This window comes from Macaca nemestrina, chromosome 9 (assembly GCF_043159975.1).
Source record: "Macaca nemestrina isolate mMacNem1 chromosome 9, mMacNem.hap1, whole genome shotgun sequence".
Taxonomy (NCBI): Eukaryota; Metazoa; Chordata; class Mammalia; order Primates; family Cercopithecidae; genus Macaca; species Macaca nemestrina.
This window is the reverse complement of record NC_092133.1, coordinates 67,641,316-67,666,989: the sequence shown is the minus strand read 5'-3', so window position 1 is coordinate 67,666,989 and position 25,674 is coordinate 67,641,316. Positions and strand designations below refer to the sequence as shown.

At 55.3% G+C, this 25,674-nt stretch overlaps 1 protein-coding gene across 2 annotated transcripts in view; it reads right to left on the bottom strand.

The window, feature by feature from the left end:
• Positions 1-237: 237 nt before the first annotated feature.
• Positions 238-25,674, bottom strand: part of LOC105466060 (unc-5 netrin receptor B) — an 87,646-nt gene continuing 62,209 nt past the window's right edge. The window contains exons 2-17 of one of the 2 annotated variants that reach the window (XM_024788001.2): positions 19,939-20,163; positions 15,404-15,547; positions 14,839-14,942; positions 13,406-13,586; positions 12,498-12,665; positions 11,523-11,687; positions 11,265-11,297; positions 9,135-9,329; positions 8,433-8,822; positions 7,718-7,805; positions 6,686-6,854; positions 6,326-6,559; positions 4,353-4,502; positions 3,577-3,741; positions 2,275-2,456; positions 238-1,281 (exon numbers count right to left, since the gene is read on the bottom strand). In XM_024788001.2, coding sequence (XP_024643769.1) covers positions 1,116-1,281; positions 2,275-2,456; positions 3,577-3,741; positions 4,353-4,502; positions 6,326-6,559; positions 6,686-6,854; positions 7,718-7,805; positions 8,433-8,822; positions 9,135-9,329; positions 11,265-11,297; positions 11,523-11,687; positions 12,498-12,665; positions 13,406-13,586; positions 14,839-14,942; positions 15,404-15,547; positions 19,939-20,163 — 2,759 coding nt within the window. In that variant the 3' untranslated portion in view covers positions 238-1,115. The remainder of the gene's footprint in view (positions 1,282-2,274; positions 2,457-3,576; positions 3,742-4,352; positions 4,503-6,325; positions 6,560-6,685; positions 6,855-7,717; positions 7,806-8,432; positions 8,823-9,134; positions 9,330-11,264; positions 11,298-11,522; positions 11,688-12,497; positions 12,666-13,405; positions 13,587-14,838; positions 14,943-15,403; positions 15,548-19,938; positions 20,164-25,674) is intronic. The other variant, XM_071069710.1, reaches the window with a different exon arrangement.

Genomic DNA, 25,674 nt, shown 5'->3' with positions numbered 1-25,674 from the left:
ATGGATTTGTTAGCAGCAAAGTACTCTCTGTTCAGTCTCTCTCTCCCCAATGCACACGCGTACATGTACACACACACACACAAACACACACACACAAACACACACAAACACACACACACACAAACACACACACACACACACACACACACAAACACACACACACACACACACACACAAACACACACACACAAACACACACACACACAAACACACACACACACGCACAAACACACACAAACACACACATACACACACAAACACACACACACAAACACACACACACACAAACACACACACACACACACACAAACACACACACACACACACACAAACACACACACACACACACACACACACACACACACAGAGGCACATTCACTCCTGGCCAGAAGTGTGAGTGTGCCCATTCTCATCCACACTCAAGAAAAGAGTTTTCTATTTTTTTGTGTTTTTCATTTTCTTTTTTTTTTTTTTTTCTTAAAAAGGACTTATCCAAATAATCTGGATAATAAATCATTAGCGTTTCCTAAGAAACTGGGTTTTTCTTTTCCCTTGTGGTTTTGGTGTTTTTCTTCTTCTTTGAGCCTTACTAGCGGTCTGAAGCTTTCTTTCTTTCCTTTACCTTTTTGCTTTTGGACAGGAGAAAGCAGTTTGTCTGAATTGTACTTGACTCTTCAAAGAGGAAAAGGGCGTGGAAGCAGAAGGGGGCTTAGGGAGAAAGGATAAATCAATAAGGGAGGAAGAAAACAAAGAACGGAACTAAAACCCATGGAACTCAGAAGTTGCCAGGCTGAGGGTAGGAGGGTGGAGGGACGGCCTCCTGCCTGCCCCAACCTCCTCCAGAGGCTTCAGCCCCATCTTGGTTCCCGCACGGAGATCTCAGGCCAACAGACAGAGAACGGGGATGGAGAAGGAACTCTGGGCCCTCTAACAACAGAGTACATGGATTTTCTAAGGCTGGTTGTGGTCTGGGGGTTGGGGAAGAGGAGGAGGAGAGGCAACTCTGGCTGTGAACTGGGAGGAAGCAGAGGCCAAACATCCTCATCAGGAGGCTCCCGCAGGCCTCCCTGCACCTGCCACCTGTCAGTCCCTGCCAGCCTGCCGTCCCAGGAGGCTCAGCAGTCCCCGTCAGTGGCCACAGCCACCAGCATCTCACTCTTGCCCATCTCTTCCAAGGCACTCGCCAGGCTGTTGAGGTCCCCATCGTCCTGCTGCAGAGCTTCCCAGAGGTCCAGGATCACACCCGTGGGGCTCGCTTTGGTGGCAAAGTAATTCAGGTACCTGGCAGAGAGAAGGAGGGCACTGAGGTCCCCAAGCACTTAGCTCCTTCCTGGAGCCTGGGGGTGAAGGGGCACAAGGGGAAGTGGGAAGGCTGTGAGCTTTGGTGTCCTACTGTCCTGGGTCTGAATTCCAGCTACTGTGTTGCGGTCCGTGTGGCTCTGGGCAAGTCAGAACCTAGAGCTCAGAATCTTAGTCTCCTTGTCTCTAAAATTAGAACAATGCCAGTTACCTCTCAACAAGATCCAAGATCATATAAAGTAAGGGTTTAGCATTGTCTCTAGCATGTAACTATCTTGTTCATCATCATCGTTATTATCATTGAAAGACACTGGCCCCAAGACAGAATGACCACGTGTCGCATGTGCTCATTCCTCCCACCTGTGTTCCCTCCTGCTCCCATGAACTCCCCTGATAGGAGGAACAAAGCCTTAGCCATCTTTGTAAGTCCTACTCATTTCTAGTAAATGTCTTATCTAAAGCATCTGCTCAACGCAAGTTTATTACACATCTTTCAATACATATAATACTTATTATCATTGGCTTTATATTCATTTATCCAGCATTTGAAGTTCTCCAAAAGAGTTTTGACACCAAAGTGTATCTCAGCCAGTCAGCAAGCATCTCCGGAGCACCTTCTCTGTCCTAGACACCAGGTGCTGACAATGATGGCACCAAGCTGATGCCCTGGCTTTGAGTCTCCTGCTGTTCTGTGAGATGGGCAGGTGGAGCGTTATCCCCTCACAATGGGAAAAGAGCAGGGCCTGAGAGTCTGCCCGGCTCGAGGACCAGTGCTCTGAGCATGATGCTCCTTGAGGGAGCAGTACTCTTGAACTTTGCATATCCAATCCCAAGTTCCTGATTTGCCACAAATGGTGGCAAAAGGGCGGCTGCTCTGGGAGCTGGTCTTGGCTGTCAGGCTGCCTGCCCTGCCTGCCCCTGTGAGACCTTGAGGACGAAGGCAGATGGGGGTGGGCTGTGGTTTGGGATACTCACCGGTCCATAGAAAGCTTCTGCGCCAACATTCGCCAGTCATTGCCCCGTGAGTTGGGGGCATCTAGGCTGTTGCATATCTTCTGGCGGATGGACAGCGGGATCTTGAAGGCGTAAGGTCCCAGCTGGGTGGTGACGGCACTGCCAGGGGCAGAGCAGAGAGTGTCCAGGGAGCCAGCAGGTGTCTGCAAGGGTGGGGACCAAGAGTGAGAGGGGCACAGTGCTGGGCACTGCTCTCCAGCCTCCCTCCCCTTGGACTGTGAGCTCATTGAGCCTTGAGTCACTCCCACCTCCTCTGGACAGGCTCCCACTGTTCAGGCAGGGGCTTCTCCCTTGAAGGGTCGGTTCCCAAGGGCAAGGCCTGCATGGACATCCTCCAGGCCTCAGGGGATGCACCATGCTTACCTAAGGCCCCAGGCAAATGCAGATGCAGCCTCATAGTTAGGAAGCCCCAAGGAGCCCCAGCCACAGTCTAATCCACATGCACCCATTTGTACAGGTGGAAAGTGAAGTCTAGAAAAGGGGAGTGGCCTGCTCATGGCCACATGCCAAGTTAGTGGCAGACCTGGGTCCAGACCTGTATCCAGTGCTCTTCACAATGCCCCACGAGGAGGATCTAGTGCTGTCACCCTGGGTGGCCTGGGATTTAATCTCAATCCAGGTTTATAACGGTTGAGAACCATAGGCCTGGTCCTTGCATCAACCTGGGTTCAAATCCAGTCTTGCCATTGGTGCATAGTGTGCAAATCCTTGCCCTTCCTAAAACCTACGTTCTCACCTCCCAGGTGGGGATCATATCTGTCATGCATCTCCTGGTGCTCGTGAAGATTTAGTGAGATCATGTAAGTTTTCTGGTATATGCCAAGCATGTGAATGACACTCAATCAATACATGATGCTTGTTAGCAAAACATGACCAAATGTCTGCTCAGACTTGGGAGGTGAGAAGGAACTGCAGGGGTCTGCGTGCTGCAGCCCAGCCCCAAACCCTAGAGGTGTCCTCTGGCCCTCACCTCCATCAGCATGGTGTGCAGCTGGAATATCTGGCCCCCCTTCCCTCACCTCCGCCAGTGTGGTGTGCAGCTGGAATATCTGGCCATCCTTCCCTCACCTCTGCCAGTGTGGTGTGCAGCTGGAATATCTGGCCCCCCTTCCCTCACCTCTGCCAGAGTGGTGTGCAGCTGGAATATCTGACCCCCTTCCCTCACCTCTGCCAGTGTGGTGTGCAGCTGGAATATCTGGCCCCCCTTCCCTCACCTCCGCCAGTGTGGTGTGCAGCTGAAATATCTGGCCCCCCTTCCCTCACCTCCGCCAGAGTGGTGTGCAGCTGGAATATCTGGCCCTCCCCTTCCACTTGCCGAACGCAGATCTTGCAGGTGAGCTCTGTGGAGGCCAAGCTGTGCCTCTCCAGGGTGAAAGTGCAGTGGAGGGCCTTCTGGCTGCCGCTCCAGATGTGATAGAAGGGGATCTCCTGCAGGAGGAGGGGGTCAGGACCAGGCAGGCAAGGCCAGCCTGCCCTGTCCTCATGGAAATGGAGACGCAGGGAGAGCTCAGGGAGCTTTGGTGGGCAGTTCAGGTCTCTCCACCCAGATGGGGAGAGGTCAAGTGCCCTAAGCTAGCCAGCTGAGTTGGTGTCAGACCCTCAGTTCCAGAAGGGAGCTGAGGCGGGGTACGTGAGGGAAGGAAAGGCACAGGTGTGTGTGTTGGGGGCTGGGGGGCCTCATGGTCTCAGGTGCTGCTGCGTGGGCAGCAGCAGGCTGTGGCTGTCACAGATGAGATGGACAGTCTGCCAGGAGGGCATGCCCTGAAGGGTGGGGAGCCTCTGTGAGGATGAAGGGCACAGGCGTCTGTGCGTGTAGGGATGTGACAGGGCAGAAGTGTACATGTGGACCCACTGCCCTGAATTTGGGGATGTGCTTGGGGATGGCTGGGAGCCTGGAGACTGGGCTGGGAGAAGACAGAGACAGTGAGAGACCCAGGGAGGCTGCAGGGCAGAGCCAGGAGGCAGAGCCCGGGAGGGAGCTGGTCTTCCCAGGCAGCCCTTAAGTGTTGCCCCTCCCCACCCATCAGCCCAGCCCTCACCTGGTATTTGGCCAGCAGCTTGCTCCTCCAATGGGCGTGGGGGAGGTCATGGAGGGAGAGGCGCAGGTTGTGGTAACTGTCTTTGAACATCAAGGGTTTCGGCTCCTCCACCAAGTAGCCACCCAGAGTCCGCTCCAGGTCCAGCACCTCCTGTGGGCCAGGGGCATGGGGAAGGGGAACCCATCACACTTGGCCAATGGGCCTCTTCTGCTGCACTCTGCAGGGCAGGAGGCAGGGGCCCATCTGAGTGCGTGGCTGGGCATTTGCAAGAGCTCACAGAGGGCTTATGGTGTGAGAAGATGAATGGATGATAGATGGATGGACAGACAGCGGGAAAGATGACTAGATGAATGAATCCACAGATGATCGTATGGCTAGAGGGACTAATAAATGGACAGATGGATGGATAAACAGATCGATGGCTAGAAAGATAGACAGATGAATATACAGATGGATGTACAAGGATGGGTGTATGAATAGAAAGATGGAAGAAAAGATAAATGAATAGATAGAAGAGTAATGAATAGGTAAACAGATGGGCTGCTGACTGAATGGGTATATGGTCAGATGAACAGAAAGATGGATGGATGGATGAACAGATGGACAGATGGATGGATAATGGATGGAGGGTTGAATAAACAAAGAATGCCATCAGGCCAAAACCTGGTAACTTCCCTCTTGATTTCTATAGCACTCTCTGGCCAAAGCTGGCCATTAGCCAATGCCCCAGGACCAAGAGATCCAGCTGCAGGAGCACTTCCCAGGCACCTCCCACCCATCGCAGGACCACTGGCATCTCAAGCCAGTGTCCTCCCAGCAAGGGACACTCCTTCTCCCATGGGCCTCTTTCACCTATGCTGTCTGCAGTGTGGGCTTTGGGACAAGTCCCATGAGTCTGGGAGATGAAGGAGCTGGATGGGGCCAGGGAGCAGAAATGGGAGGTGCATGGAGCCATGGGAAAGGACCATGAGGCACTGAGGAGGGCAGATGGGAGGTGGGAGGGGAACGGGCTCACACACAGCCAAGTATCTGTATGCTTCCAGGGTTACATCAGGATGAGCCTGAGCTCCTGAGAATGGGGGAATGCACAAGGGCTCTAAGGCTGGCAGGGAATAGTGGTGCTAACACAGGGCTCCATACCTGCCATCATCAGGCTCTCAGTACTATAAGACCCTCCCCTCTGCTTCCCTCCCTCCTGTCCCGACCACCCCTCATCTGCATGACCCTTCCTTCACCTGGGGCATGGCTCTCCATCCTTCTACACATGCTAGGAGCCTGGCTGTCAGCCTTAACTTCCCCTCCCACTGCCCATCCCATCAGTCTGTCCAATCCACTGAGCACACACAGCATCCAGCCCCGCCTCTCCTGGCTGCTGTCACTCCCTGTGGCCCAGGGTCCAGCCCCTCTCATCTACCCACCCCAAGTATAGCCACAGGGGCTTTCTAAAGAGCACCTGTGAACAGGTGTCTACCAGGTCCATTCCCCTTCCTGCCGCGTGGATTCCAAATTCCTTGGCACAGGCTCCTGGGAGGCTGAGCCCTGCCCATCTCTCCTGCCCTCACATTCACACATGCCCTATGCCTTTCAGCTGAAACTCATATGAAACGCAGTCATTTCTGTCAGTCTGGAATGCCCTTCACTCCTCTCTGCTGAAACTCCTACATGTCAGCCTTCCCAGAGACCCTCCCCACCAGCCCAAGCCCCTCCTGGTCTCATGCTCCCTCGGTCCTGGGGCAGACCCCATCAGAGCCTTCAGGGATCCCTGGTCTGCCTCCCACCTCTAACCTGGATCTTGGTGAGACAGGCCCTGTGCCCAAGGCTGTTTCAGTGTGTGAGGGCCACATGCGTGACCTAATAAGGCTGGTGGTGGGGAAGGGTTCCTGGGAGGGCCCATGAGCCTGGGGAGGGGGATGCTGGCAGGGATCATGCAGCTGGCCGGCCAGGGCTGTGTGGGCACCTGCAGCTGGCCCTACCTTCAGTGCTACAGGTGTGTCCTCCAGGCAGTAGACCCGGAGGCTGTACTCCAGGGAGGTGCAGAGGGCGGGGGCGAAGACGGCCAGCTGGAGCCGCTTGACTGCTGAGCGGGAATAGGACTCGCCCGTGAACACATAGGTGCCCAGCTGGTCCAGCAGGATATGGCAGGCCCTGGGCTCCAGCTGGCAGTAGCAGGGTGTGTTCAGGGTCTCCTCATCCAGGGTCACCACCTCCTGTAGGGGACAGCAAGGGTGGGGTAGTGGTCACAGTTATTGAGGCTGGGCCAGAGGAAAAGTGCTTTCTTTTGCCTCCCTGGGAAGGTTGGGAGAGCTGGGCCAACCTTCACCCTGGCTCCTCACCTCCCAGTGGCCCTGGTGGGCCTGGGTCTTGAGCTGAAAGATCCAGTCACCGACACTGACTTTGGCACAGTGGGGCACGGTGAGGATGACGGGGCGGCACAGCAGGAGGCCTGTGGGTCCGCAGGTCACCGAGGGGCTCAATACTGTCTGGGTCCCTTCTGAAAGCGGGCTGGGGGAGGACACAGGGTAGGAGGGAGGCAGTGAAGAGCTCGGCAAAGGTGCAGGCTCCTGCTGGGCTCCCAAGCCTGCCCAGGGCCCGGGAGGTGGAGGGCAGCTCTTTGCCACTCAGGACTCTGCATTCCCAGAGGTCATGGGGGCAAAGGAGGCAAAGAAAATGGCATGAATCTTGAGGTTGTTTCCAGATTTTTGCTGTTTCACTGCAACATTATCATAGCTCAGAATTCCTTGCTTACATTTTCCAAGGTTGTGTAATCTTGGAAGGTATTCAATAGGTTACGCTAAAGTGCCCTCCAGAGAGCTGGTTCCAATCTCTACTCCCGCCCACGTGCCACAGAAGGCCATGTACCCACCCTCTTGCCAGCAAGAGGGTATTATCATTTGGAAAAAGGTCCTTGCAAATTCCTTAATAATAATAATAACAATAATAATAAAATCCCAATATACTTCATGTTTTTTTTCATTAGTTTTCTCTGACCGCAAATTAGACTGAACATTTTCTCATAACCTACTGGCCAGTGTGTTTGTGTGAGAGTGTGTGTGTGAATCACTTGTTCATATCCTTTGCCCATTTTCACAGTGAGATGTTTACTTTTTCTTATTGATCTACAAAGTCTCTTTACATAGTAAGGATATTCAGCCCTTTGTCATACTTGTAGCCAGCTTGTCAATTGCCTTTGAGTTTTATGATTTATGGTATTGGTTCTGCAAGTTTTAAATATGGACCCAGTAAGATTAATGCTTTCCTTGGAAGACTGTTTGGTCTTAGCACCAGGTTTAGAAGGGGCGCCAGGTGTGGGCACGCAGCAAGGGATGGGAGGAAGAAAAAGGAGCAGGGGCTGGGGCTCTACTCACAGGGTGCTTTCTGCCTTGTTGATGAGTAGATACATCTCGTAGAACTTGCCCTGGGGAATGGCTCCATTGGGCACCAGTAGGCTGACCCCTAGGGAGAGAGGGAGGTCAGCAGGGAGTCCAGGAGCTCAGGAGAACAAGGGTTTGGGAAATCGGCCCCAGTTTGGGGCTGGGAGAGAAAGATATCTCCTGAGCTCCAGGTGGTCACCAGCCAGGGGTGGGAGGGGGTCTGGGGACTGGATGCAAGCAGAGGCCAGGCCACTGACCAGTGCTGGCTTGTCTAGGAAGACAGGGGTCTCTGACATTGCTATGGGGTCTGGAGGTCCAAGTGCCAGCCCTACTCCTAGCTTAGTGTACGGTGCTGGGAAGCTGTTAATTGCTGGCTTTGCAAACTAAGATGGGCGCCCCTGCCCCTCTGCTGCTAGTTCTAGGACAGTGCTTTGTAGGTCTGCTGAACTACATAGTACTATTCTCTCTCACACAACAGAGACACTGAAGGTGGCTGGCCCAAGGTTCCTCTGCCCTAGTGAGGGCAGGCCTGAAGCCTAGCTTTTCTAGTCAGACCTCTCTATTTTATACTCACTTCCTGCCACCAGGCCTCCCTTTCCCCATCTGATATGGGATTAGGGCAGCCCTGTCTTCTGCTGGATGGGTGTGGGGGCAGTCTGCAGAGGAGGTGCTGAGGCCAGGCCGACACACAAGCAGAGCAGGGGCTCACCTGTGCCAGGGATGCTGAGCCTCCCACCCAGGCAGCCAAAGGTGCCGCTGACGCTGCTCCCCGGGTCTCGGGGCAGGCCCAAGAGCTGCTGGGAACCAAGGCTGGCGCTGCGCAGGTGCAGGAGGTGGGTGTCCCGGGCGAAATCACTAGGGTATGTGCCCGGCGGCAGGACCCCCAGCAGGTCAGCCCCGTCTGCCAGGCCTGGCCCAGAGCCCGTGGTGCTGGAGCTGTAGACCTTGACCTTAAGGCTGGGTAAGGGGTCCAGCAGAGGAGAGTTGGTCATGGGGATCTTGTCGGTGGAGTCCTGCAGGGCATACACGGGTCCACGGTAGATGCCGGCACTGGCTGTCAGGTCAGGAGGCACAGAGGGGTGTAGGAGCTGCGGGTTGTCTGCAGGAGTGGGGGCTATAGTCAGACCCAGCTGTGCCCCATCTCACTGGCCCAGCTCCCACTGCAAAATCCCACCCAAATGTCCAGCTGTGAAAGGCTCAATTGCTGCCAGCTGCAGGAAGCTTTGGGAATCCCGCAGCCTGGGTCACTCCCTTCCTTCTCTGTAGTTCTCTAATCCATACCCATCCACATAGTTATCTCTATGGAAAAACCCCGGGAGGGAGTCAGGAGCCTGGCTCTGGTCTGGGTACCACCAGAGCCCTCTGGGTATCCTGCCTCTGCCAACCACCCCAGACATCCTCAGGTTCTTACTGGGCCTGGCCGTCTTGAAGTTGACAGGGTGGAAACCACCAGTCAGGGCGGCAGATGAGTCAGTGATGTCTGTGTCGAAGTCACGGCAGTTGCGGCGGTACACCACCACCCCCACCGCCATGAGGATTGCCACGACCACGAAGACAGCCACCACGAGCCCCGCGTACAGCGCCGCGTCCCCTGAGGCCTCCAGCACTGCGGGGACAGGAAGACCACATAAGGGGCAGCACAGACACCAGGCCCTGGGGGAGTCAGGGAGGCCCTGGGTCCCTGGAAAGGGCAGGGCCCAGGGCCAACCAGCACGGTGCTGAGTTCCAGTCTGAGCCCCGCCTACACAGGCCGGCAACCTCAGGCTAGCCTTGAACCTCTCTATCAGTAAAATGGGCTCGAAGTCCCTGCCTTACTGCCCTTCTAGTTGTGGCATGAGAAGAAAAGAACAAACATGTTCACGCCATGTGTTAACTTGTTGCTCGCTGCTGAGGAGACAGGGTCTGTGGCTCGGGGCCATGCGGCAACATAATTTGCCCTGTGAGCGCTGGGGTTGAAACCTCTGAGTCTGCAGCAATTTCCATAGGACCAAAGGCCCTGGCTCTGTTAGCTTGGTACGTGGATAAGCTCTTCTGGCTCTGTTATCTTTGTAAGTAGCTGTTCTGAACTCTTCTTCCATTCCATGCTCTGAGGGTGGGAGGTAGAGGGATGGGGAGCTGAAGGAGTGGAATGAGATGCACAGCAATGCGGTGAAGAAGAGGTGGGCATGTGGGGAGAAGGATGGGCCCAGGGAGGTAACCCATGGCCACACTTTCCTCCCCCAGGCAAACATGGCCAGGCAGGAAGCCTCAAGGTCAAAGTGGCAGGGTCTGAAGTAGGGCTCTCTGGTGGGGCTTTCTACAGTGGTGGAATATCCTATGTCTGCAGTATCCGGTATGCAGCCACTAGTCACGTATGGCTCTTGAATAACTCAAATGTGGCCAGTACCACTGAGGAACTGCATTTTAAAAAATTATTTAATTTTAATTAAGCTAAATAAAAGTTTAAACGGCCAAACGTGGCTGGTGGCTTCCACACTGGACAGTTCAGGGAGAGCAAAATTGGCGGCCAAGATGGCTGCTCTTCCCCTTGCTTCCTTCGGGAGCTCCAGGAGGCACCTGTCCACGCACTCCCTCCCTGGGGGGCCCTCAGAGAAGTAGGCCTGCTTCCTCTGCCTGGAGTCCTCCACACCCTGCACTTGGGGTCAGCCTGAGGCTTTCAGCAAGGCAGGGCATGGCTCCCAGCCCCGGATGTCTGCCCACTTCCAACTTCTGTCCCCCAGTATCTCTCCTCAGCAGCCCTCACTCTTGGGCTCCCCCTCAGGGCTGGGCTCCTGGCTCAGCAAAGAAATGGCTCCCCCAGCTTGGCTCTGCCTCCTGTTGCCCTCACTAACACTGGGGCCACTTGCCTGGTGATTTACACTCGAATCATCCCCAGCCCGAGCCCCAGTGAGCTCGGCCAAGGGCCTCACTGATTTTATGATTCCAGAACTATCTGGAAATTGTGGTTTAATTACCATGGGCCAATCTGCTCAAGTGGCTTTGCTGCTCTGGTATGACTGCAGTGGCGGTGCAGCCTCTGGGGCTGGAGAGCACGCCCCCCGGAGCTGACGCAGGGCAGCGGGCATCACAGACCATTTGGGAGGCTTGGCCCAGCTGCTGGGGCGGAGGTACAGCAAGGGGCGTGAGGGGGAACTGCAGTGGTGATGCCCCGGCCCTGGTCCAGAAAGGAGGGCCAAGGGCATATGGTTAAGAACACCAGCTTTGGCTATAAAAATATTTGGGTTCAAATCTTTACTCTGCTACTTCTTGCCTGTGTCTCTGGCCAAGTCCCTTCTTCTCTCTGAGACTCAGTTTCCCCTCCTATGAGAGGAAGCTCAGTAGGGTGTCCTAGGGCCTTTGTTTTCTGTCAGCCAAGGGTTTGCCTGTCTGCCGGTGATGGAGATGCAGACACATGCAGTGTCAGGTGTAGATGGTCCCATGGAGGGTGGGTAGGGCGGCACCTTCAGCTCTCCCTGCCCTGCACCCTGATCCCGGGAAAAGCCAGCCAAAGAGAACCAGGGATCCCCCAGAGGAAAGAGGACAGCCATGAAAGGGGACTTACGGTGGCTGTTGGGGTCGCTTAGAGTTTTCTTATCTGTCAAGGGAAATAAAGGGAAAGACAATGACATAGGTGACAGGGAAATAGTGGCAGAGAAGGCAATGGGAAGGATGAGATGAGATGATGGATGTGGTGGGGGGACAGAGGCCCTGAGGACTGCCATGCTGCAGGCTGGGCACTGAGGCATGGGGCCGGGTTTGGGGGACCCTTACATGGCTCCAGAGTCCCCACCCCCAGGGCCCCACCTTCCCTGTGACTCACTTTGCATACACAGGCCATCTGTGCAGTTCTTAGAGTCGAGCAGCGTCCCGCTGCAGTCACGGCCTCCGTTCTGGGGTGGGGGCGCCATGCACTCGCGGCTACGCCAGTGGGCACACTCAGTGCTGCAGGCTGACCACTTGCTCCACTCCGTCCACGCCCCATCGACTGTAAGAGCAGGGCATACAGGAGTATGTGCACGCACAGACATGTGCACGCAGGGACATGTGCACACATAATTACGTGTGCAGAACACAGCAATGCGCCAACACACATGCATGCGTACACACTGTGGAAGGAAATGAGGAACCCAGGACACATGTGTGCCACACAGAGAAATCCACATGATATCCACATAGCCCCATGCCAATGAACAGCCAGATGCACCTGGCAGGTGGACAAAGAGGGTACAGATAGATGCATAAGGTCATCAACACGATACAGCCCAGTGCACAATTTACACACAAAGACACAAACCCAGGGTAAAGAAAAACAGTGTAGGCACAAACATACAACCCAAGGGAGAGAACACAGCACATGTGTGGGGGTAGGGGAGCAGAGGGGCTGCACAGAGAGAGGAATAGGAGGATGGCTGTCAGTGTGAATAGGGTCTGTGGCCACGGTGTGTCTTAACAGTTAGGGGCAAGAGGCTGTCCCTGAGGCTGACCCTCTGAAACCTTGGCCTGGGGCTGACACACTGACACTGAGAACCCTCAGCTTGGAGGACAGAAGGCCCAGGCTAGAGGGTCAGGGAGAAGGGGCCACCACTCAGACCCTCTGCCTCTATCTCACCAGCAGCCCAGGGCAGCATAAGTCAGAGATCAGAGCATCTCGTCAGCCTGGGCAGCCAGCTGTGGGCTTGGGACAAGCACCTTCTGCTCTCCATGCTAGGGACAGAACGGCTGTCCTGGCTCTGGCACACAATACAGAAGTGGGACAGGGTTCAGGGTGGGGCTGGGCACGGACAAGGCACCTTACCTGGGCAGATGGTGGTGCAGGCGGTCTTCTGGAAGGCCTGGCCCTCGCAGAAGGCCCCTCCGTTGAGTGGGGTGGGGTTGGTGCAGGTCCGGGTGCGCTTCTGCCAGCCTCGGCCACAGCGGTTGGAGCAGGGCGACCACTCTGCCCAGCTGGACCAGCCACCATTCACTGCAAGGCGGCAGCTGTCACCTGGTTGGCCTGGCTCTGGAACCCTCTGCCCTCCCCCAAACCCATCCCTCACCCTGACAAGGCCCCTCTGCCGAAGCCTGGCCTCTCTGGTGAGACCCCATCTGCCTACAGTGTGAGAGACTCAGAAGTGGCAGGCAGAGCTGGGCTGCAACCATCAGCACCAGAGGGGACCCGGGAAGTCACTGTCTATGCCCCACCTTGTTGTAAGATGGCAAGGAAGGTCCAGAAAGGGCTGCCAGTTGCCTAGGGTCATCCCGGGAGTAATGGGGGCCTGGGACTGTGCCTGGAGCTGGAACCTAGTACAGGGCTCTTTCTAGAACTCTGTAAAGTCACCTCAGCTGTGGCTCCACTCCTCCCACCCACAGGGCCCAAGGGAGAAGCAGAGAACAGCTCACAAGCCTGGGCATTGGTCCCTAACTCTACAAGGACAACAGGCCTCTGGGCGTACTGACTGGGTCCTGCCTCAGCCCCCAGACTTGGAGAGAGTTGGTTTTTCTCCTTCAGAGTTAGGCAAGGCATCCTGAGAACTGGGGAGTGCTCCTGGCTGGGAACCCAGGAATGCCCAACTTGGCCATGAATTTTGCTGTGTTGTGACCTTGGTCAATTCACTTCCCCTCTCTGGGCTGCATCCTCCCTACCAAGCCAGGGGTCCCACCTAGCCCCAGGCTCTCCTCCCTCCCTTGACCGTGTCTGCCCCTCCCACTCTGAGAGGCCCGCACCGTAGACGATGACGGTGGCAGTGGTGCTCCGGCGTTTGGCCACGATGTTCTTGGCCACGCAGGTATAGTTGGCAGTGTCTGACAACCGGGCCTGGCGGATGATGAGGTTGTGGTCAATGGTGAGCAGGAAGTTGGTGTCCTGGGTAGGGTCGATGACATCCTCATTCTTGAGCCATTCCACCTGCAAGAGTGGGAGTGAGGGGGCAGTGAGGGCCCAGGGCAGGTCTGACCATAAACAGAAGAAGGGCAGTTCTACCTGGGTCCACACTACGGTCATGGCAGTGAGGCAGGGCCTCGGTGGGACTGGACACTGTACAGCTCCAGGGTTAAGAGCGCCATTTGCCAGCTGGGTGGTCTTGGGAGGGGACTTACCACTCAGGGCCTCAATTTCATCGACTGCAAGATGGAACTGAATAGCACCTACCCCACAGGGATCCATCGTGAGGATTACACGAGTTAGAATGTGTAAGGTGCCGAGAATAGTACTCAGAGTAAGTTGAGTTAAGCTAACTAAATAAGCGCTAGCCAGGAGTATCTGTCTTTATCATTGACTCCTCCCGGCTCTACTAGCCAGGATAAAAAGCCTGGAAGGTGATAGGAAGAACGTCCCCGGGTCTGGCAGACCTGGGTACAAACCCCAGCTCTGCCACTCACCAGCTACCTCACCCTAGGTGGCCACTGGGCCCCTCCCAGCCCTGCTTCCCTGCTGTAGGATAGAATGGTAACATCAGTTTGCAGGGCTGTTGCAGAGACCAGCATGCCAAGTGCCTAGCATATATGGCTAGGGATGTTTGTCTGAGCCCACTGTGCAGAGGAGGGTTTGGGCTGGGAGAGGCTGAGCAATGAGTGCACGGTTTTGGGATCAGACAGGGCTGATCCCAGGCTGGAAGTCAGGCTCCTGACTACCCCAACCGTCCACTCCACTGGGCAAAGCTGAGATGCAGCTCTACTCCCTGGACCACCAGTGCAGGGAGTATGTCTGGAACAGAGGTAAGGATAGTGAGAGAGGACAGGCAATCCAAAGACTGTGTGGTTTCAGGAAGGGGTGACCAGCTCGTGGGGGAGAACACACTCATACACATGCAGGATAGGACCCTTTGGCATCCAGAAAGCTGGGGCCTTGGGTTCCGGGTGGGGCAGAAGATCGAGACCGAGCTGGAGGTCCACCTAAGGAGCTCCTGAGTTCTAGGGATTTCTGCCCTAGCCACCCCATCCTGTGGGGTTATGCCTGTGGCAGACCCAGCTGGGATCTGGCATTGCTGTGTTCTGCAGAGGTGGCAGTTCTCTTCTCTTTGCCAAGCCTCGATCTCATCTGTGAAAGGGGTAGGGCTCTGGGAGACCAGCACCATGGCTGATGGTAAATACGGTGCCTGCCTGGCCTCCGCAGGCATGGCCACAGGGCTGTGCTCAGTGGTCTCTACATCCCCGCTCACCTCGGCCACGGGCACCCCCTCCGGCGGGCGGCACTGCAGGAGAACCTCATGGTCCAGGGGCACCTCCTTGCCCAGAGGCTCCTGATCGAAGTTCTTGCGCAGGTCTGGGAGAAGCGAGAGGGTCCCAAGGCAGTCAGGTGTGGGGAGAACTGGAACCTGATGTGCTACACTGTGGCCACTGGGTGGCAGTGCAGACACAGGGAACTGTTCATGGGCCCACCTGTCCTTTGCCTGGGAAATTTCCTCTACTCCAAAGGAGGGGCTCACCAGGCAGACTTAGGGGAACAGGGTTCCCTCCATGACTCTGGGATCCTAAGCACATAGTGGCTCAGGATGGGGGAGGAAGCTGCCAGCTTCTTTTATACAGAAGTAGATGAAAAGAGGCCCAGGTTCTGGGTCTAGGAGCCCTCTCTGAGCTGGCATCCATGTGCTGGGATGTCTCTGCCACAGGCATCCTCAGCCAGGGATGCTGGAGGAGGCCCCACAGATGTGAAGTTCCCTCTCCAGCATCCTCGGGGATGGGGAAGGGTCCTGCAGGGACGGGGTGGGGGTCAGGGTGGCGTACAGGCGATGCGGACGTAGGCTCGGCGACTCTTGGTGGTGCCCGCAGAGCTCCAGGCCACGCACTGGCACCAGTAATCCTCCAGCCCAAAGAGCTCCTCCACCTGCTGCCGCGACACCTCAATCTGCACCTCGCGCACCCGCAGGCCTGGGAGGAGAAGAGAGTGCTGTCAGGGGCGGGGCAAAGCAAGAATGTGAGGCACAGGACACCCAGGCCTTCCACCTCGGGTCCTGCTGGCTCTCTCACCCAAGTGCCCCTTTCCATCCATTCCTCCTGTCTCCACCCTGGCCCAAGCTTCATGGCCACTCACCTGCACATTGCAGTGGCTAACACAAGCCCTCTGCCCTTCCAATGCATCTTCTACCTGGCAGCTAGTGTCATCTCCAAAATGCACAAGTGGTGTGTCATTCCTCCCTGATATGAGACCCTTCATGCGGGCTCTCAGTGGCCTGCAGGCCTGTAGGGTCATCCCCAGGAGCGGCTCTGAGCTGCACTGTGCATTCACCGTCCCCACCCCACTGCAGCCTCACCCGGTGTCTTCTAGGCTCTCATGTTCCCTGGCTCTGTGGCTACAGAGCCACGGGGCCCTTGCACATCAGTCCCCTGCCTGGAACTCTTCTGTCTCCTCTGGGCCCAGTGGCCTCTCAGTCCCTGCCAGATTTCGGATCAGCCTCACTTCCCGAGGAAAGCCCCCTCCACCCTGCGCCTCCCCCACAGCTCTCCCAGCACTGCTCGGCACTCCCCCCACTGCACCCGAACTTTGTCTATGCAGCAATCACTCCCCTACCCAGCCTCGTCTCCTCCCAGCACCCACCATTAGCTGGACTCAGATTATTTATGGACGCATTCATGTGTTAAATGTCTGTCTCCTGCAGGAGAACAAGATGGGGCTTTGTTCTGCTCACTGCTGTGGCCCAGGGCTTGGCACAGAAAGGGGGCTCAGCACGTGCAGAGGTGAGACACCTGCTCTCCCTGATCACTACTCAGGCCACGTGGGCGTGGAGCTGAGGAGGTCCCTCTTCCAGGGAGCCCCTGATCTCTCAATGGCTCCCTGGTCAGGGCCTGGGAAACTTCCTACATAACAGGACCTACCAGCCTATACAAGGGGGTCAGTAGGATTTCAGTCAACCATCCCTCAACGAAGCCCTCCATGCTCAAGAAAGCAGGGAACCTGCCAGGAATGGGGACATTCATCTGAAGTTCCTCCCCAAAGGTTATAGAGGCTTCTTCCTCCTCCAGGAAGCCTCCCTGACTGCCTTGTGTCTCAGAATTGCTAAAGCTGCTCTTCCCTGCCACAATGTGTCCTATCTCATCCTCTCATTGCACCATGGATTGTTAAGGTACGCACAGCCGGTGGCATGGTGGGTAAGGACAGGGTTGGATGGCTGGACAGGTTTGCGTCCTGGCCCCACCCTCAAACCCCAGCTGGGTGACCTTTGCGAAGTTACTCAGTCTCTCTGAGCCTCGGTTCCCTCATCATAGTAAACTCTCAAGGTAAACTCTAAACAAGTTATGGTGACTACTCCGCCACAGCGCCCAGCCCGGGCCAGACACAAATATACTCTGGCAGGTCATCTGGATCTCAACCAGCTTCTTCTGTTACCTTTGAAGAAACTGAGGCCCAGAGAGGGTAGGTGGCAGGCACCAAGTCCCCCAGCAAGCTGCTGCAGAGCGGTCAGCTCCCTGGCATCTTTCCCAGGTTAGAGCTTCGTCCCCTCACCCACAACTCCTCTCTGGACCTCTCCTGATGAAGTCACTGCTGTAACTCTCCTATTGTTGAGGAGGATTGGGTCCTTGTGCAGGGAGTCCAGACAGGGGGGACAGCCCCGTCCTGATGGCCAAGGATCTAAATGGGAGGTGGCTAGGGGTTTGCCATCCAGGGAAGAGACTGCTTCAGGGGTGGGTGGCAGTGCCTGCCTGCCATAGCTGCCCGGGGGCTGGCTCCACAGTCAATGCTGCATGGCCCAGGGAGCAGAGCCCTGCCCCTTGCTTACCAGACTGTGAACCTGGAAGACTGGGCCCTTTTAAGGGGGTCATCCATGCAAGGTTTCAGCAGCACCAATAGCTGGACAGAAGGAAACCACCACCAGGGAGGAGGCGCGACACCTCGTCCATGATCACCAGCAAGCAGAGATGCAGGGAGCATAGGACGGGGATCTCCGGTGTCCCAGGCTTGAGGCCTAGCACCAGACTGCCCTCCCAAGCATAGCAATGTCTGGACCAGGACACCCAGGGTTGGGCCGCCTGCCCCGATCTGGCACAAGTTGGTGGGGGGCTGTTCTGCCTCTCCTGGCCTCCAGTCATCCTCTTCTGTTTTCAGGCCTCAGAGAGTGCTAGGGAAAGCCAGGGCTAGAGAGTAGGAGGCTGAAGTGGAATCAGGCCCCACCACTGCCAAGGAAGCTCTGCCCATTATTTGCAGCTAATGGGGACAACAGTGCCCCAATTTCTAGGGCTGGCAGGGCCTGTGTGCCTGGTGGCAGGGAAGTAAGAGCCATGCTGTTATTATTAGTAATAATCACAGGGGTATTATTACTATACTAACGGCCCGTGAGGGGCCCCAGCAGGCACACTGTTCCCTTGCCTTGTCCAGACCTCGATGGCTGACCTCTGATACAGGCCAGAGGAGCTCAGTGGGCAGAGAGGTAAGGACCGTTTGAGAGAAAGAGGCCAAGGAAAGCCCAGAAAGAGGACAGAGGAAGCAGGTGTTTATTGACTGCCTGCTGGGCCCTGGCATGCTGCTCTGTGCTATGTGTGCCACCTGGCTCTACCCTCACCAGGACCTTCAGTCAACTTCCCAGTTTACAAAGAGAAGAACTGGGGCTCAGAGAGGTCGAGTGACTTCCCCAGGGTCACTCAGTCAAAGAGTGGGGGCAGCTGGCAAATATGTGCTGTTTAGTTTCCCCTTAAAAATTCCTTTTTCTGGCTGGGTGCAGTGACTCACACCTGTAATCCCAGCACTTTGGGAGGCCGAGGCAGGAGGATCATGAGGTCAGGAGATCGAGACTATCCTGGCTAACGTGGTGAAATCCCGTGTCTACTAAAAATACAAAAAATTAACCAGGTGTGGTGGTGGGCGCCTGTAGTCCCAGTTACTCGGGAGGCTGAGGCAGGAGAATTGCTTGAACCTGGGGGGTGGAGGTTGCAGTGAGCCGAGATCATGCCACTGTACTCAAGCCTAGGTGACAGAGCGAGACTCTGTCTCAAAAAAAAAAAAAATTTCCTTTTCCATTTTTATATTTTGGGTGAGCATGGGACTCCAACTCTATTGTTTAAAATTATGTTTAAATTGTGGTAAAATACACATTCTATAAAACTTAGCATTTTAACCATTTGTAAAATACGGTTCAGTGACCTTGAGTACATTCTGGAGTATGGTTTTAAGCCTGACTGGTTCTGAAATCTGTGAGCTTTACATGACAAAACAGAAACTAAAGAAGGGGGAAAGAAGGACAGTGACACAGCACGTCAGGGAGACAGTGAGACAGAGAGAGGGGGAGGGAGAGAAAAAGAAACAAGGAAAGCAGGCACGTAAGGAAAAGAGAGAGGGAGAAATGAGCAGGGAGAGGCAGCGAAATCAAGAGAGCCGAAGAAAGAGAAAGCAAAGGATCCAGACAGAGACGGGAAAAACAAAAAGCCAGGAAGGCTGCACGGGAGCCCCGAGTCTGGGGTGGGTGGGCTCTGTCCGGTGACTGAAGCGGGGTCCCACCTGCCTGTCTTAAGCCCCAGGGAGGGCTTTTCACCCTGAGGGCTCTGCACTATCAACAGGGACCTGGTGGCAGTGAGCAAGAGCCCCTCACTTAGACTCGAGGGCACCCTGGGGGCAGGCTCAGTTCTGGGAGATATGGGGAACCCCAGGGCTCTGCCTCCTCCCCTGGGAGTACCAAGGGTCCCCCACACATCCGTGAAGGAAGGGACCCCACACTTCCTCGCATTTCCCAGTTTTGGCTGCTCTCCTCTCTCCCTCCAGATTTGGGCTACATCCCAGCACCACTTGAACGGTTATTTACTTAATACTCTCAACTTTTTCTTTTTAACCTAAAACAATTTATTTCGACGCAGGAAATGCCGTATCATTATTGTGAATGGAAACCAGTATCACTTTCCACAAACAGAAGGAACTGTAAAAATAACGATTGCATTGAATTCTGGGTCGGTGCCGTGGGGTGCCAGGGCCGTGAGGCAGAAACCTGCCCTCTTTGTTAAACAGGGAGATTGGCAGGTGTTTGGGAGGGCTCAAGAGCCCCCACCTGACGGGAACTTACTCCCTGACAGAAGCAGAAGGATGGAGAGAAAATGGAAAGGGAGTGAGGGCTCACGGGGCGCTCCGTGCTATCGAATGCAGTGGGGATGGTCCCAAAGTCAGGCTGGGACACGTGGCCAGCATTTGGGGAAATGCTAATCCAAGGTGAAGCCCGGGGTGGGTGATGGGGAACTGAGGACCAGGGGGCACCATGGCTGTGTGAAGTCTCACATGGAGCCAGGCCTGTGCCTCTGGGCCTGGGGGGTCCTGGGGGTTCCAGGCACTGGGGTGGGCTTACCAGTGGCCTCATCCAGGCCTTCCTGTGTGACATGGTCGTTCTGGCTGACCCACTCGCCGTTGCACTTGAAGTAGATCTGCGTGGCGGGGAAGGCGCGGCAGCGGAGCTCCACAGGCTTGTTCTTCACAATGTAGGCGTCCTGTGGCTCCTGCAGGAAGTAGGGCAGCGGCTCTGCCGGCGCCGACGGGAAGGAGTCAGGGAGCACCTCGCGGCCGGAATCAGTGCCTGCAGAGTGAGTGGAGACCTCCATGAGGCTGTGTGCTGGGAGAGCCCTGTGGCACCCCTCGCCCACCCCGGGGACCCACCGCAGATGCAGAGGGCAGGGGAGGCAGAGGTGGGGCAACCAGAGCCCTGCTGGGGACGCAATCTACAACCAGGGTCAAGTCTGGCACTCCTGCGGCCTCAGTTTCCCATCTTGCCCTGCTTTTAAGAGGCTAGGCTTTATAAAGAGCCAGTTCCCGCTCTGAGATGCTGTGTGATTGTACTTCATTACAGATGGAGAGGCCAGGGAGGTCCCGGGAGGGGAGGCAATCTGTCTGGGTGAGGATACCCCTTGGGCACCCCCCAGCGTCTGCTCCATTGTCCCTGCCCGGCCTCTATCCAGTTCCTCATGGTGACGCCACCAGATGCAATGGGCTGGAAACGGGGCTGGGGCTGGAGCTCAAACCAGGCCAGCTCTGCCCTGGAGTCACAGCTGCCCTTTGCAGCCCCGGCCAGGCTGGCAAGCAGGACAGGAGTCAGGGCTGCGGGGCAGGGGTGGGGTGAGCCGGCTGAACCAGGCCTGGACTCCATGGTGCTAGGCCCCTTGCAGGTCTCCTACCCCAGGGGAAGCCCTCCTTCCCAGAAGCCTCCCCACAGAGCTCACCTCCCATGGTCTGTGGCTCTCACCCAACCCTTGGCCTCTTCTTCCCAACCCCCACCCCAGCCCTTAGCACAATGGATGAAGAGACTTCAGAGCAGACGAGGCTGTGCCTGTGGCAATCTCCTCCCACGAAGGGGGCCAAATGGAAATCCTGGCCCACCCGGTCTCCCTGGAAAGAACTGCACCTCAGGAGGTGAGACAAACAGGAAGAGGGGTGTGGCCACCGCCAGTGCCCAGAAGTCGGGAAACCAGGCCGCTGAGCTGCTGGTTTACAATCCACCTCCGAAAACGAATTTTCCAGCGCCAAATGCCAAATCATCAGGTGGCTGGGCACAAGCTGTCGGGGGCCTGTCCTCCTCTGCTGACTGCCCAGAGGACACAGTGAATGAAGCTGTGGGGTGGCGCATGGCTGCCCAGCCCCTCCAGCCAGAGGCCCCACCTACAGCCGAGGGAGTGGGGAGGGTGGTGTCCAGGGAGGTCTGTGTGGCCACTGGGATCATGCACTTGTTCTCTGGTCTAGCAGGCCATATTTGGCCCTAGGGAATCCCCCTATAGGCAGAGGGGCCAAGGGGACACCTGGTTTCCCAAGAACAGAAAGTCTGACTATGCTTTCTCTTTGTGGACCAGGAGAGCCTGCTGAGACTGGGGAACTTGGGAGAAAATGCATAAACTATCACCAGCTTGGGGCCTAGGCCCTGGCCAGTGTGTGTGGGGAGTGGGGGTGGGGGAGCTAACAAGATGACACATGACTCCAGCTCCATCCAGCATGTTCTGTAGGGCCCAGGGAGAGAACCTTAACTCCTACCTCGTTATGGCTGATGAGCACAAGAGGTGGACACCCTTCCCCTGTCTCTGGGCTGCTCTGAGGATCGCATGAGATAAACATGCATGAATGCCTAGGTGGGGCCTGGCGCACAGTAGGTACATGTTGCTGCATTGAAAGAACAACTAATGCTTACCCAGCATCAGGTGCTATGTTTGCAGGAATTTAAATTGTTAACTTATTGAATTCTGGCACCAACCCTGTAAGGTATGTTCTATTAGTCCCCAGTTTAGAGATGGGTAAATGGAGGCTCAGGGAGGTTAAGCAACTTGTCCAAGTTCACACAGCTAACAAGAGGCAGATCAAAAGTTTGAACCTGAGAAAAGATTTCACAGTTTGGGCTGTTGTCTCAGACTCCACACCACCTATCATTGATGTAGCTCTGTAACGGTGTGGGTGTCTCCACACCCGGGAATCCTAATAGCACCCTGACAGTGACCAGAACTCCATAGTCCACAGGGCTCTCTCATCAAGGGGCCAGCAAGGCTGGAACTGTCCTCATTTCAAAGCAGAGGAAACTGAAGACCATTCAAATGGTTCGCATGACTTGCCTGAGGCCACCCAGTGAGCGGGCAGCTAATGTGGGAACAGCAAGGCAGATTCCTGAGGCCAGGCCAGGGCTCTCTGACACCTGCTTCCCACTTCCAGGTACAGGGACACGTTCACTGTAGGCAAACTGGCAGCCCCCTAGGGCTGCTTGGGGATTTGATGAGATGACACAGTGACTTGATCACAGCCCAGGGAGCTGAACACTGGCTTCCAGTGGCCTGAGAGCTGGTTGCTGTGCACACCCTGAGATGGCCACTGAGGCTTCCCTGCCAGGCCAGGCAGCTCTGGGAGAGCAGAATGGAGCCAGGAGGGCATCTGGGCAGCAGAGAACCTGCCAGACTCCATGCCCACCACTGACCACCAGCATCTTGTCTCCATCTCAGCCCTGAGGGCTGTGGGACAGAGCTCTGCCTTCAGACTCAGAGGCCCCTGGGTCTGAACCAGCCCCTTGCTGGCCTCAGGCAGCTTGTCTTTGAAAGACAAGGATTGAGCCTCCCTCTGGGGGTGGGTCACAGCCACAGGAGAAGGGGCATGGGGGCCCATGGGTGCATGTCACGTGCCTACACCCATCTCTAACAGTACCGCCCCCAGCCCCGGGGTGACAGCTGCCTCTGTGCTTTGCAGCACTGCAGGCTGTATTATGACTTTGTTTTATAACTCTAATGCAGACCATTTATAAAGTGGGTACAGACAGGACTGAGGAAAGCAAAACATTAGACATCCATTAGTGCAGCAGGCCCTGCGTCTGGCAGCCCTACCGCCCCACTCTTCCCACCCTGCCCCTCCTCTCAGCCTGGTGCAAAGATTCAGCTCTGGCCTTGGCAGGAACGCAGGCCAAGTGTCCCCTCTGTGCCTCTCTGTTGCAGCAGCACTGGATGGCTCTTGATGTAGCTGTTGCCCTCTTGCTGTGTCCCTATACCCTAGGTGTCCTGGAGGCAGAGACTGCCAGGAGATACGAAAGAATGAAAGGCCCACCTGAGGTTCCTGCCTGGAGGGACCACGAGTGGACTCTGCTGGCCAGCACGCAGTGAATGCAACTTGAGTAAGGGAGTAGGCCGGGCGTGGTGGTTCATGCCTGTAATCCCAGCATTTTGGGAGGCTGAGGTGGGTGGACTGCCTGAGCTCAGGAGCTCGAGACCAGCCAGGCCAACGTGGCGGAACCCCATCTCTACTAAAAATACAAAAATTAGCCGGGCATGGTGGTGTGCACCTGTAATCCTAGCTACACGGGAGGCTGAGGTGAGAGAACTGCTTGAACCCGGGACGCAGAGGTTGCAGTGAGTGGATATTGCACCACTGTACTCCAGCCTGGGTGACAGAGTGAGACTCTGTTTCCAAAATGACAACGACAAAAAACAGTAAGGGAGTAAGTGTGGGGCATGCCAGGGCCTGTGCAGAGCCCTCACTTCTCCCTGGCCCTGGCTTGGGCCCCAGTGACTGAGGAAGGCTTGAAAGGTGGGCTAGATGAGAGCAACCCATGGCCAGGCTGCATAGGTGCCAGCTGGGTGGGAGAATAATGGGGTCTTGGGGTTCCTGGATGCTTACCCTGCCAGGCGCTGCTCAGAGGGTGGTTCATATAAACTCAATGAGCTCCACAATAACCCTAGGCAGAGATGCAGAAATGTTTTGATTTTTAGCATATCAGTAATTTTTTTAGGCTATCCCAAGGCCAAAAAGAAGTCCCTAACAGGAATGTATTAGATTGCAACAGCTTTGTAAATATTTATATTCTGAAATCTTAGGATAAATTGAAAGAAAACATATATTTTTATCCCATTCCTAAATAGCCACAAAGAATTATGAATGGGGATGTGTGCACCCGTCGGGCGCTGTACAACTTCTCAAACTTTGGAATCCGAGTGGACACCACTACTCTTATTTTTTGTCGTGGGCTACTCCCAAATGCCACAATCCCAGCTGTGCAAAGATATGGTGCCAAATAAAGGAAAGCAGAGTGATAGGACATTGAAACTGTGAGCTACTTGTTGGTGCAGTGTCTGACAGCTATCTAGCATTACTGTGTTTCCCACATTGAAAATATCCCACGGCTCCCCTGTGAGGGTGCTGAGGAACCCTGGGATAATTTGGCACACAGTTTGGGAACCACAGGCCTATGAGTTGCATATGATTATTATCCCCACAGTGCAGATGAGGAAACTGAGACCAAAAGTGTTTAAGTGACTGGTATAGAGCTATAAAGCTAGTAAGTGGCATCGCTAGGGGGCAAATTCAGGGAATCTGATACCAGAATCTGTCTTCTGAGCTCTGCTGAACTGGAAATGGGCATTTAAGTCTACTATGTGCTACTCCTCACAACTCTTCCCATTTTACAGATGAAAACGTGGGGCAACAAGGGACATGAAGGGTCACCTGGTCGATGGCAGGAAGCAAGGCTTGAGCCGCGTCTCTCAGCCCCGCCTCCCTGGCCTCTCTGCAGGACTTCCTGCCGCTCTGTCTCTACAGAGGAACCGCATCTAAGATAGGCTCCCCTAGAAGTCTTTGCCTCAGCCAGGCCGGGTCTGGGTTTCCTGCTGGCAGGAAAATTCCCACAGAAAGTGTTTTTTCCTAATAGTAGAACTCATTTGGGCCTAAGTTGCAAAAGTGCAGCCTGCCTTTAAAGCTGCATCCAAGAATGGTCCAGATATCCCGCCAAGAAGCTATGAAAGAGGACACATCCCTGCACAGATGTAACAACAAGACAGTCAAATGAAGGACAGGAAAAATCGCTGGAGGCAGAGGCCCTGGGTTTGCATCCCAGCTGGGGACTGGCACTGCTGTGTGTCTGTTCTCTCCCAGGCCCTGGAGTTTCCGTCTGTCAAATGAGGAGGTTGGCCAAGTCAGTCTCTTAAGCCCTCCTCTGCTTCTAACACTTGGAGGTTTAAAGATCCCTTAAGGGGAATCTGTTCATGTGTGAAAATGTCCAGTTGAGTAAATGTTTTTCTTCAGAAAGCACATTTGCTTAAGTTAGGGTCCCTTTCCTTGCCTTTGCTATAGGGTGGTCTTAAAGCAGAGCGTGGGTAGAACCCGGGGAAGGAGGAGGAGAAAACATTTACCCTTGGGCTCTCCTAACCATGCTCCAGCCTACCCATCCCAGGCCTTAGATCAAAATGACCACCAGCACCTGTGGATGGGACCTCCGAGGGGCGCCATTCAAACTCTCACCTCTAATTTGCCTTTACCTGCACATATGAGGTCTCTATGGAAGTTACTTAAAGGGCCATCTCATCCAATGTCTCCCATCAACTCCTCAGCCAACCTTGACTCACATACCTGTGGGGACGGGGAACTCATCACTGCTTTTCTCAGCAAGGTTCTTCTTTGGACAGACCTAATAGTTAGAAAAGCCTTCCTTACTCTCAGCTGCAATTTGAGATTCCAGCCATTGCTAGAATTCTAACTTTTTTTTTTTTTTTTTTTTGAGACAGAGTCTTGCTCTGTGGCCCAGGCTGGAGTGCAGTGGCACAACCTCGGCTCACTACAACCTCTGCCTCCCGGGTTCAAG